Here is a 12,820-nt window from a genome sequence, read left to right as displayed (position 1 = left end):
ATTTTTCTTCTATATTATATAGAGTCTACTTTAAATGTATGAAATTGAAGCAAAAAAAAAAAAAAAAACCACTGGTCCATATATGAAATTAGCTACAAGTCAATCTCGCATTTTTTTTCCAAATAGTAAAACACTGAAATGTAATTTTGACATTTCATAATATTGATTTCTATAGTTACGCACGCATAGTAGGTACTTATAACAATTATTTAGTTACTAGGATTCCCTTAGCAACCAATAATTATATTTTGTTTCAATGTTTTTTTTAAATATAGGTATATATTTGGTATTTTGGCATATTCTAATAATATAATAATAATATGTCTAAATGAAAATAATTCTGACTGCCAAGACAAACAAAAGAAATTAAACATATATGTTGTTTTTTCAATGTGTTTGATCCGGTACGATGACCAAGAAATTAAAAAAGTATGTTCATATAATCTCCATTCCATGGAGGTCGGAAGTAAGTGATTGTATTTTTTATTTTTATTATTATTTCTGTTAAAATTAGTATATTTATTTTATTAACACACGTATCAGTACGTTTATTATAATAATTATTATAAGTACAATGGAAATAGATAAAATTATATTATTTATAAAATAAGTAAGAATTAATTAGCATGTATCGAAAGTCGATGCCCTCCCTTGGGTATTTTGACGTCATTTATGTGTTTTTATGAGTGAGGGCAGCCCACCTGAGAAAATTGCGAGATTGGCGTAACTTAATCGGTACAAGATTAAGTAATTTTAGGTATGTTGTCTCATTTTCATATGTTTCACTTCCGACCCTATAACATACTGGTTTCCTGAACATCTTTATCTCGCTACAGTTACACATAATAATTATTATTGACATATAATGAGATTACTACATAAGAATAAGAGAACTACCTACATAAGGAAGTTCCAAAAGACTGAGTGTATTTTTGACCCTCACGATTTTTTGTCTCAGTGTTGTTACGTCATGTCTTCTAATCATTCCTAAATTCTATTTGAAATTCATTTTTACATTCTATTCTTAATTTTGTTCAAATAAAAACAATTGAATGAGCGGCTCAGGTGTCAAGATGTTAAGATAATGAGAGAGGCGCAGTGCGGGTGTTTGTTTTGTTATATTTTACATATTATTTTCAAGTATTTATAAAACAGTTATGATGGAAGCTCTCCTAATTGCGGAAAATGATAAAGTATGTGTACTATCTAATGAATTCACATTGCGAAATGGCATTATTTATCGTGGAACATGTAAGTAAAGTTTGTTTATCGAAAACAAATTCCTAGATCTCAATAGTTTGCTGGCATACGAATATAATTTCCTATATACGTCGATTGATTTTTTAAAATTGAATATCGATACGAATATTAGCTGTTAAAATGCTGGTGGCATGCAAGATTAAATTGAAAAAAAAATATAATGAAGAAAACAGTATTTTAAAAACATCATAATATGTTTAGACCCATCTCCATAAAAGAACCAATCTCCATTTTCAACATCTTTGGAGCGACTAGGTATACATATTTTTAAAATAATTTATTACATCTACGAAACTAGGTAGGGTACATACTATCAGGTTCCAAAGGGCTGTATTTGCATTTTTATCACGGTGTATTTTACCTATCTAGATAGTCGTCACTAAACAATTGAATGAGCGGTGCAATATAGAGATAATAATTAAATTGTGGTTGCGGTCGTTACAACGTGAGAGTGTTTATATTAGGTACGTATCTATGTTTTTAAAATTGTATTCAACGATTTATGATAACCGTTAGGTACTACATATTATAAATTACGATTTGCCGATTGCTAAAAAAGATTTATGTCTTTACGAATTCACACTACGGAACGACATCGCGGAATCGTGGAATGTAGGAATATAATTTTGAATATTATTATGTCGATTGACATTATAAATTGAGAACACGAATCTTATTTGCTATTACATTAATGTTGTTGATGTACAAGGCTAATCGACACAATTTATTTGTCATAAGAAAAGCGTGTTTTTAAAATAACTTTCAAAATCATGTAGTGTCGGTAAATTGAAGTTGGCGCGCATGCGTTGCTGGGTCGGCGATTAGCGTCGGCCATTATGATTATGCCGTAGCCTAGCGACTGGCGTAGCAACGAGCAACGAGTCAACAACTTGCTACTTTTACCTCTTTTATGTGATTTTAACATTTTTTTCGCCAAAGTTTCTCTAAAATTGTTCTCAAATAAGTTTTATATCGCATTTGTTCTACGCGTTTTCTATTGCCGCGGATTCATACGTCCTCCGTTGACGTCGAATCGTATATTTTTTATATTATTTTTGTGATTTGACATACGGGATCATCTAATAAAATGGCTGACAGGTATTTTTGACATATTTTTTTCGTAATTTAATTTGAATCGTAGTCTGTCACCCTTCCCGGTCACTAAACAGTTCGGTGGGCTTTCGATTCATTACCCGACAAATAACCGAGAAACTGTCGTTATGTAATCGTTTTCGGGTAAGATGTAGTCGGTTACTCGACGACACCGCGAACAGAAAAAAGATTGATTATTTTGATTGTCATCAAAGGTTGTCTGAAAACCTAAAAATTAGAATACCTACTGTTACTCGTAGGTATTCATGTTGAACATTAGTTTTTCCGCATGTTGAAAAATTGAAAAACTGATATCAGGAAAATTTAAGAATAATAAAGAATGAATAATATACCTATCAATTCATCAAAGTTGAAGAATTACTTCTACTCCGCTATTCCCTCAAATATCAGACCTAGGATGTCAATAATATAGGTATCGAAGCACCTATGCTTAGAGTATAATATAGCCAGTATTTGACAGTATAGTTGCTTACTATAAGTAGTAATATTGTTAGTTTATCAAGTAGGTACCTACCGAACTTTCATTGAAAGGTACTGCCTTTCAAATATAATGTGTCATAGTAAAGCTCATCCCATGTAATACGCATGTCCTAAGACAGCGGTCGCAAATTTATGGCACGAGTGCCACGCTTAGCATATGGAGGAATTCTGTTGACACCGTAACACACATAAATATCAACCATGTAAAACCTCAAACACTGGCGAGCACAGCGTCCGATATTTATTGGGAATGCTGTTAAGTTTGATCATCTAGCATGTAATTTTTATTTTTATGGCAAGCCGACCAGATTGTGGTGTAGTATACCAGTAATATAACTTGAGGAGCAAACATTCAAAACGTGATTTGTCACACAAATGTTTAGCTGAGATAATCAAGAAAAACATATTGTACTCAAAATGGTTTTTTTATTATAAAACTGTTTAAGGAAAGAATTTTAAACCTGGTATTTTGTATAATCGAAAATTCGCGGAAGTGGTTCATTTTTTGATTTGAAATTTGGACAAAACACGATTTGCATGAAACTTGTGGGCAAAACACTATTTGAATGAAAATCAAGGCATTATATTTTTTTATAGGATAAAAGGTTCTTTGAACACTGATTCTGGTTTCCTTTCATAGATTTAAATATGGACTATCAGAATTGACAATAAACGGCATTTTTCAAAATGTGTGACAAATCACTTTTTGAATGTTTGCTCCTCAGTTAATGGGTAATAGAGTTTGGAAGGAACAGAAAATTTGCCACTTTGCATGCTGCTTAGCTGATGGGGGAGAACTTTTTTGAGATAAATACATTAGACGGTACAAGTCGGTTTACATAAAGTCAAGCGGGAATCGCGCCAATTTTTATAGCCGGTTTTGGCAAAATTCATGAATATTCAAGAATGAAAACCTTAATCTAACCGTCCTAACCTAACAAACAATCAAGTATATCGGCTATTTTGAAAATATATTTGCCGCTGGCTTCCTGTAAACTGACAAGAACCCATTACACTATATTGTTTTTTTTTATATGATTTTACCGAGGCTTTGACTGCGACTCACTGCCATATCGCCTCTTCTCTTATAGAAGTAGATCCGCCGATCAGGTCCTCACTCCAATTCTGTTAAAGAACTTTACAATTTTGCCAAGCTCTTCCGTTTTACCCACCACCAGGGCATCTTCCACTTCGTACACTATAATGTTGTTAACACAATGCTTACGGGCCCTTTTAATTAATTTTGTAATTAACGTGTTAATTTGCATTTGAAAAGTAATTAGCAAAAACACAATTTTGTGCGGCCCGTAAGCTATGGGTTAACAGACTTCTTGACTTCCTATTCCTCCGTTTGTCCAGTGAAAGATAGTCATTTGGCACAACCCCTCCCACAGGAGCTTTCTACTGACTGTTGATTTTTTTTAAAAGATAACATAATATAAGTACTTACCTACTTAACAAATTATATATTATTTTTAGCACTGCAACAGGCCAGGAGGCCCAATGAGAGTGATGTAGTAGCTTAGTAATAAAAGTGAAATAATTACAAAACCCAGGCTTTGAGAAAATCACATAAATATATTGTGTCCTCACCGGGAATCGAACCCGTAGCCCCCCCGTACGAAAGGCCAGCGACATTTCTCCTACTTATGCAACTGGGCATACGTAATAGAAATATCGCTGGCCTATAGTTATCAGTGGCGAAGCGTGATTTTTGGAAAGAGGTAGGCTGTGGAGATATGAGAAAAAAAATATAGGTATTTGTCAGGTATACTTACAGGCAATAAGAAGATAATCCAATATTACTACTGATGAATAGGTACACACTAATGACAATAACACACTAAATCAATGAAATTTCAATAGCTCACTAAGGATATAAAACTGAACGATGAGTTTAAATTATGGATTTCCCTAAACATTCGTACACGCAACATACGCTCACAATATTATGTCATCTTCGAAAAAACCCGTTATATTGTATCTGTTCCACAACAATTTACAATTTTACCAGTCTAACTAGATATTTTAAAATACTTATATTATATTTAAAACACTGACGAATGACTTCGGTACAATATCAGATAATTTATCCACATTCAGAAAACACAATAATACGCTGAATTTAGATCACAAATCAAAATAACATTCATGAATATCATCAACTGACATATCTGACTGAATAAATTACTCTAGTGAACTAACCGATAAATAAGAATCACTAGATACAATTAATTATTTTTAATTTTCAAAAACAATTTTTAATTATATCTCATTGAATCCAATAGAAATTATTTTTTTAAATCATCTGATGTATTTATTATTTGCTTAAAGCGACAGGCATCGACAGTAAACATATTCCTAAAGAGTGTAGGGCCTACAGCGCTTATAGATTCGGTTCAAATTTACAGACACGCTTGATGTTATGTGACGTCATAGGGATACAAAATGTGGTTTGGATTCTGTCGATCGGAATTCGAAGCTAATTCAATTGAAAATAGATGGCGCTTGTGGCCACTTATTTTTTATTCGAAACTCAACTAAATTAAACGGTATTCTAAATTCTGACGATAGATGACTCTCCAATTGTTTTATATTTTGCATACATAATTTTTATTTACCTATTTTAATATAAATTAAATACTTGGAAGATATATTTTTCTTAGAAGGTAGGCTTTAAATAATCGCCTAGTATCGAGCCTTCGCCACTGATAGTTATAATATGAAAATGTTTTAAATGGTACTTGGTAGCATACTTATGGTATTATATGACATGGGCTCCTGTTCAAAAAGTTTGTAAAAATGGAATGAAAATGTAATATCCGGAGTCATAGAGTACACGGATATTGCAAATATACAAAATAATGATCGGTGGCAATATAAGAAAAAAAATTATTTCAATTGAATGAACTTTCACCATCTGATAGAAACCTACTCAACACTATAAAAACAAAACATAATTTATAAAAATACATCATCATTAACGGTGTTATCAAATAGGTAAACTGCTCGATAGACAGCATCATGCAACCCATGCCATGGTTTTTTTCTACAATATCTATCATCAAAGCTCACTAATGTAAATGCTAATTAATTTTACAATAGATACCTACTAACAATGATAAAAATTCTAAAAATCGTTTAATGTAAGTATAAATAATTGTTAATAATTCATAAGTCAGATTAATACATGCTATATTGTCCCTTTTACCTTTTTAGAAAGAAGTTTTATATTTCAGAGGGTGACTGGAGTTAGTGCCATCCTGTACCAACTTTCCTTATGAATCACATCACATACTTTCCCTGCCCTGCCCGTTGCATTTTCAAGGGTAACTCTACGTTATGAATCATCACCGCATTAGGGACCAAAAATTCAGTGAAGGTTATACTTAAGTACCAACCTATTTGAAAAAAACTTCAATGAGTACATCTTAAATTGTATTTTCATTTACCTATTATTTTTTCTAAAAGCATCTTTATTAACACAATTATATTCATGTGATGTATATATTTAAATGTCCAAGTTACCCATGTGACTTTTTTTACCATGTTTGGTTCTAAGAATATCATATTGGCCTCCACAGAGTGGAGGTTGTAATAGCAGATTTTTGTTTTTACGAGAAATGGATGTTAGCCACCTGCTCAACCTATTGGGTCCATAGTCTGGGTCCAAACGCACATCGAAAAACATATGATTTTTTTTACAAGATCTGGGATTCAAACCCGGGACCCGCAGCATTATAAGCTGACTGGGAAATCGTGGGCGGCTACTTTACAACTATGTTATTTGAAATTTCTGTTTTATAAATGATTTTTTTGGGTTTTATTTTTCATTTAATAAAGTACCCGCTTGTAGTCGTCCGGTTGGTAGCATCACATCTTTAGGGTCCTAGTTTGAATATCAGCAGCAGCTTAATTTACATGACGTTTTTCAATCAATATAATTATGAATCTGAATCCATGCGATGGATGTTCACGATATTCTCCAATTCTTCCGCTCTATTGTCACCCTCTAGATGGGGGTTAAGTGACTGGCTTACAATTAATCCTTGTAAATAAAATGTTAAACTAGTTCATAATGTGTGGAGAGTTCCATAATATAATCCATCTGGAATGGACATTGTGAAAAGAAAGAAATGCATTAAAAATCTTTTTATCTGAATTATAATACTGATGATACCTGCATAAACATAAAAGAAAACAGTTAAAGTATGAATGGCAGACAGCAGGTGAGCAGGTGTGTCAGTTGGCAGGCCCGTGTGCTCTGACCCTAAGTAGTTATGTAGATTAAAGCCACCCCCATTATACAGGTAGGCAATATTGCATTAGGGGGGCAATTGTAACATGTTACAGTTTTTTTTATGTCCAGGGGTGAATGCAATTTTCTTATTTTATACTTTCATAATGTCGACTGGCTATTTTTATTTTTTGGATATTGTTTATAATTTGTGAAGTAGCGTGGCTTCAATTCTTTAGTTATCTACGTACCTACCTATAACAGATTTTTGGTGTTATGTTAGAAGTAGTAAAACATACTTACATTGTCAATTATTATCCAAATTAATTCTTTAAATATATGAATTATTACCATCCGCCAGTGGCGAAGGGTGGAGGTAGGCTGTTAAGATCCGCCATAAATAGTGCACATTAAACTTTGTTAGTCATACGTATTTGTTTTTATTGAACTAAGACTACAATTTACAGACGGTGGTTAGTTTTTAAAAATCAATCAAACCTTGCCTAAACCAAATCATAATAGTTTTGGTATACTTTTAAAAAACTATTTTCGTTGTTTTTTTAATTACCTTATTAAAAATGCCTTTTTAAATTCCATCGGGGTCGCGGGTCACATGGCTTTTATAAAAAGGGGTCGCCACCCGAAAAAGGTTGGGAATCTGTGGGTTAGATAGGCGATGAACAATAAAAAATTATTTGTTCTTTAACTATTGGATAATGTTTATATAAACTTTTAGGACATAAATTTTACCTACATAATAGAGATTCCAAAGATATTTAATATAACTGGGAGTAGAGGCGTAAAATTTAATATTTTTTACATTTTATTTATATTTCTGTTTAGATTCATGGTATTCTTTTTGGTTATTTATATAAACACAATATAGTTGATATGTAATTGATACTGAAGATATGAAAGGCACATTAATTCCGTGATAGTATGATGGCATCATATTGTTATATTTATTGTAAAGATGGTAATTAACTATATTTTTGCATTGATATGAATGCATAGTCCACCCCTGGACAGGTGCGTAATATCGGTTGTTTTTCTAATGGGCGCATTTTGCTCCCCCAACTCGTATTGTTCCGTTGCGAATGCTTTGGAGCATTGAAATTAATATGGTACTAATCATGAAGATTATTTGATCAATAAAGCGCACAGGCTTACAGGCTTCTCCGCTCGACACCGGCCGCAGTTCAAAGTGAGATAATGAGAGTATCAGTTAGCCGCATTACCTGTTTGTAGTTAGCTCATTGTCACACGAGCCGAACCCGATCCGCCATGGGACTTGAGAATATTTTTTATTTAGAAAGTGAGTGCAAACAATTATAACTATTACTTATAATATTTAACATAATAATTCCGATACTATTTTTTTTCATAATGTGTTGTGTCTATTCGAGCAGTCGAGAGATTTCACCGACACATGAAATAACATAACTAACCAATCATATTGTTTATTTTGGGATAGCGATAACTCAGTCGGTTAGGAAGATTACTGAGATACATTTATTAGCGTTATGATCTTAGAAAATTTAAAGACCAACGCTAGTTTAATAGATGTTTTTATGTAAGAATTTCATTTAAGCGTTATATTAATTAATTACATACTTTTATAATACTTTACTTAAATGAAAAACTACTTTTTCTTTTTAGCTACAGCTAGCCCATGTGGGTATATTTTATTACAAAATTGAAAAAAATAAACTAATGGTAGATATGAAAACTATACATAAATCAAGTTATTATTCCAAAAGCAATAATAATTGGCAGTTTTAAATATTTTAAATGATTTCATCTATCGTAAGTCATAACACAGTTATGGCTGCGATGGCGAGTGAACTTGGTGTGCGGATGTGAGGTGAGAGATTTGCGGGAGGGAGGCCGGTTTCCATGGTGAGGCTCTCCGCAGATTCTCCCCCTTAGCAACACCGCGTCGGAATTGGGTTGCCGCCGCCTCACTGCTATGGTAACCGATCTGCCCGCGCTCTGCTGTATGCCGATTCGATCACCACTACCGAATTTTCCCTATGTTAAAAATTACACTCTGCACCATGCTGTAAAATCTAATAAATTATCTAATGTTCCCTCAGTAACAGATTTTATAGATTGTCAAAAGGTACATTACATTTTCCACTGCAAGGCTAATTAATATATCAGTCTCCACCGTGTGCGGTTGTCTCAGCTGACTATTATGAGGGTCGGTTGTTAACCATTCGCCTAACCTAATTGCGTCCACACCTTGGATCCAAACACAAATATTGATTAAATAAAATCATTCGATTCTGATGGAGTCACAGAATTCAAACTCCTACCGCGGATCGGGAGTTGAGGGTCCTAACCTTCACTGCACCTCGGTGGGTCCGCAATATCTACTGACTGACATTATGCAATACCTTGTGAGACTGAACGATGTACTAAGTTTATTGACGTGACAAGATGTATTGCCATCATAGTATTATGTCATCTGTCAATTTAATCTTTGTTACCGTGGGTAGACTGCTGTACAAATATAATATATATTCATTTTTCAAGAAATCTCGCAAACTCACCCTGTCAATTTATTGATGTAATGCTATTCCACAATTAATTTTTAATATCGGAACAATAATATTGAACTATGTCGCTATGAAGTTCTATGCCTGTCCTGAATGTGTCTAGCCGAAGACTTCAAAAAAGAGAGTTGTAAAACATAGAAACCCTATTAATTGTCTGATTCGGTTCCTGGAACTCAATACATTCTGAAATAACAGGTAGAAAACCTTGGCTTCTCAAAGAATATTAAAAGCCCTTCCAATAATCCCTATCTGATTTAGAACAACTTAATAATAAAACCGCAGTCATTCGAATTTTAACAAATAAAAACAAATGTTCAATAATCTAACACTTGAGAGGATCTTTATTTTCTTGATTTGATTTATTTATTGACTTAATTGTTTCTAATATTAAGCTTGAGCCTTTCTAGCGGTGCTATTTTCGTGCTCCTTACTCACGACACTCCTTACTTACTCCTACACAATAGATCACAGTGAACAATGTTAGCTGCTGCCAGTAACATTATCTCGACAGCGATCATAGTTATACCATACCATTTAAGACATTTTAGGATTGATGAAATGAGGTTCACATAGCGGAATGATTTTTGTTTCGGCGGTAGACTTCGACTGCCCGACTGACGAGATAGTGGTGAAGACGTCCCCGGGGCGGCCGGGTATGTCGGCGCGACTGGCGGGCCAGGCGTTCCAGCGGAGGACCGCCTCCTCCGGCTCTTCCGGCTCGGCGGGAAACAACGCCGAGCCCCTGGAGCCCGACGAGGACGGCGAGGGCCCTCCCGCCTCCGCCCCCGACTCGGATGTCATCGTCATCCCTACCGATGCAGACGCCGCCCAACTGCAGCAAGCCATCCAGCAGGTTCTTTCTTTTTTTTCTTTTCTTGCGTTTCATTATAATGTCATCCGTCTCGGTGATTTCATCCTTACCATGTAATTTGATGAACAGACTTTTTTGAATTTGCAAACATAGCAAGACCGAGACTAGTATAGTGTGTCCTCGTTTACGATCACCGCCATATAATTCTCATTTCCTATAGCGTTGTGGGTCCAAGGTTCGAATCCTGGGTCTGGCAATTACACATATTGTTTTTTCAATTTGTGTATGAGTCAGAGTATGGACCTAATAGGTTGAGCGAGAGGCTGACATCCATTTCTCGTAAAAACAAAATCTGTTAATACAAACCTCCACTCCGTGGAGGACCATTAGGATCAGACATGGTCGAAAGAATGGTAGATGATATCCAACTGATGATATTAATATTTTGGTCGTTATTATTGGATGTCTGTCATCGGTGTAATTGCCGTTGTCACTTTCGGCCTCAGTAATTGTGATTTGAAAAACTAGGATCCGCGACAGATTAAGCGGAATGAGTTTTATCTTATCTGAAATATCACCATCTGTTATTGCATAATATGAAATCGATCCCTACCTATCTCGCTATTTATTGAAAGCGCGGTTTGTGTTTGAATTGGATATGTGGTGTGTCAAATAATATGTAAATAATTAATACATATCTATTAACTGTACTATAATAGGTTGAAAAAGAAAAACATCAGATAACTTTAAATCGATTTTTCTTTCATTATATTACCATTTATTGAATGGGAAATGATACATCTTGAGATAGTAATATTTATGTTCAATCTTGTTGCAATGTATATTGTGTTTGTTGACAAAAGAATAATTTAACCGCAGATATTAATTGAAATGTAACTGGCTTTCTTCTAAATTTTGGAACAAAGATCTTTAAAGTGAAACTTCTTTATGGTATAAAATTAATTTATATTTATCATTTTAATATTCTTATTCATATAAAGAGGCAAGATGACGTTATAATGACTCTGATCTCTTTCATAAAGAAATTATAAATTGTGGCTCTTTTTACCCAATTTCTATCCAATTTACCCAAAATTTTTAATTTTCGACCTACACGGAGCACTTGCTTCCCTTAACCGGTTAAGTGCCCAGAGCGTCTTTGCACGCCTTAATTACACCGATTCTTACGTTAATTATTATCAATTAACTAATTGCGGCATAGAAAGGATTAATGATATTTTTGTGAATTCAAATTTCTCACTATTTTTTGCACACTAAGTTTCATGTAAAAAATATTTTGATGACAAAGAATAAAGTTTCATGTATAAAAAAAGTACACGGTCATATTATTATTATGTACAATCGCATTCACTTGTTCCATCACACTTATGCAGGAAACGTTATTCCCAGCATTATATGATTTTATCAAGTGCAGCCGTGTGATCAACCGTAACATAAAATTAGTACATTCATACTGGAAACTCTAGTAATGAGCATTGGAATATAAATCATATATTGTGTTAAATATTTAAGGTTTCCGCCAACGGGGTGACGGTACTGGACGTGCGGAGTCTGCGAGGCGGGTCGGGCCGGAGCAGTCCCGGCAGCGAACACCAAGTGGCCGTCGTGCAAGCCGCTCAGGGACAACACTACATCGCCGTTACAGGTGAGACATCGTCACATTGCCACCTCATTTTATATTGCAACACTAAACGTGGACGGCGTTATGCATCTATAGATCAATACGTTTTCATGAAACCCAGATAGTTGTCTTCAAAGTTTGGTGTTTTCTTAAATGTGTATGCCATCTTCGCAATGGCTCTTCATTTAAATCTTTCTCATAGCAATAATCGTCAAATATTTATGCCTGCATTATAGTGAGAGTGAGGTGCGCATGACACTATTGTTTCCCGTGCGTAAGAAGTAGGCTGGGTTAATTTGTGTATTATCTATGGTCGTTATCGGAAACAGTGCTTATGTCGCTTTTGTGTTGGCTTGTCTTGGCCTCCTTTCCACTCACTACCCAACATAACTCATAACTTACTTACAATGTGATACATGTCATTTATAGCAGATGATACCCATAACTATTTTGGAGAGTCCATTCAATCTGTTAATGAATTCAATTAACATTACTTCATTTATTTATATACTTTTTTAATGTCATTCATCATCATCATCATCATCAGTGGCCCAATAACCTGGGACGGGCCCCAGTCTCATCTGAGAACTTCCCCCATCTCCCAGTGTCCTCCGGGTGTCAGCGCCGGACGTCCAACCGTCGGAGTCTGGGCCTGCCGGCTGACCTCCGACTATCCTATCCGGTGTTTAGGATCCCCTCGGTGGTTGAGCGCTGTC

General features: G+C 34.7%; 1 protein-coding gene across 3 annotated transcripts in view; it reads left to right on the top strand.

Moving 5' to 3' along the window:
- Positions 1–2,124: 2,124 nt before the first annotated feature.
- The window catches only part of Rfx (regulatory transcription factor Rfx), a 28,484-nt gene continuing 17,788 nt past the window's right edge, over positions 2,125–12,820 (top strand). For all 3 annotated transcript variants that reach the window (XM_085953051.1, XM_085953050.1, XM_085953049.1), the window contains exons 1-3: positions 2,125–2,358; positions 10,251–10,504; positions 11,996–12,128. In XM_085953051.1, the coding sequence (XP_085809177.1) occupies positions 10,307–10,504; positions 11,996–12,128 (331 nt within the window). In that variant the 5' untranslated portion in view covers positions 2,125–2,358; positions 10,251–10,306. The remainder of the gene's footprint in view (positions 2,359–10,250; positions 10,505–11,995; positions 12,129–12,820) is intronic.

The sequence above is a fragment of the Rhyacophila brunnea genome, unplaced genomic scaffold (genome assembly GCF_057557595.1).
Source record: "Rhyacophila brunnea isolate RB1 unplaced genomic scaffold, BYU_Rbru_1.0 scaffold_3, whole genome shotgun sequence".
Taxonomy (NCBI): domain Eukaryota; kingdom Metazoa; phylum Arthropoda; class Insecta; order Trichoptera; family Rhyacophilidae; genus Rhyacophila; species Rhyacophila brunnea.
The sequence above is the reverse complement of the archived record's forward strand: the minus strand, read 5'-3'. Positions and strand labels throughout refer to the sequence as shown.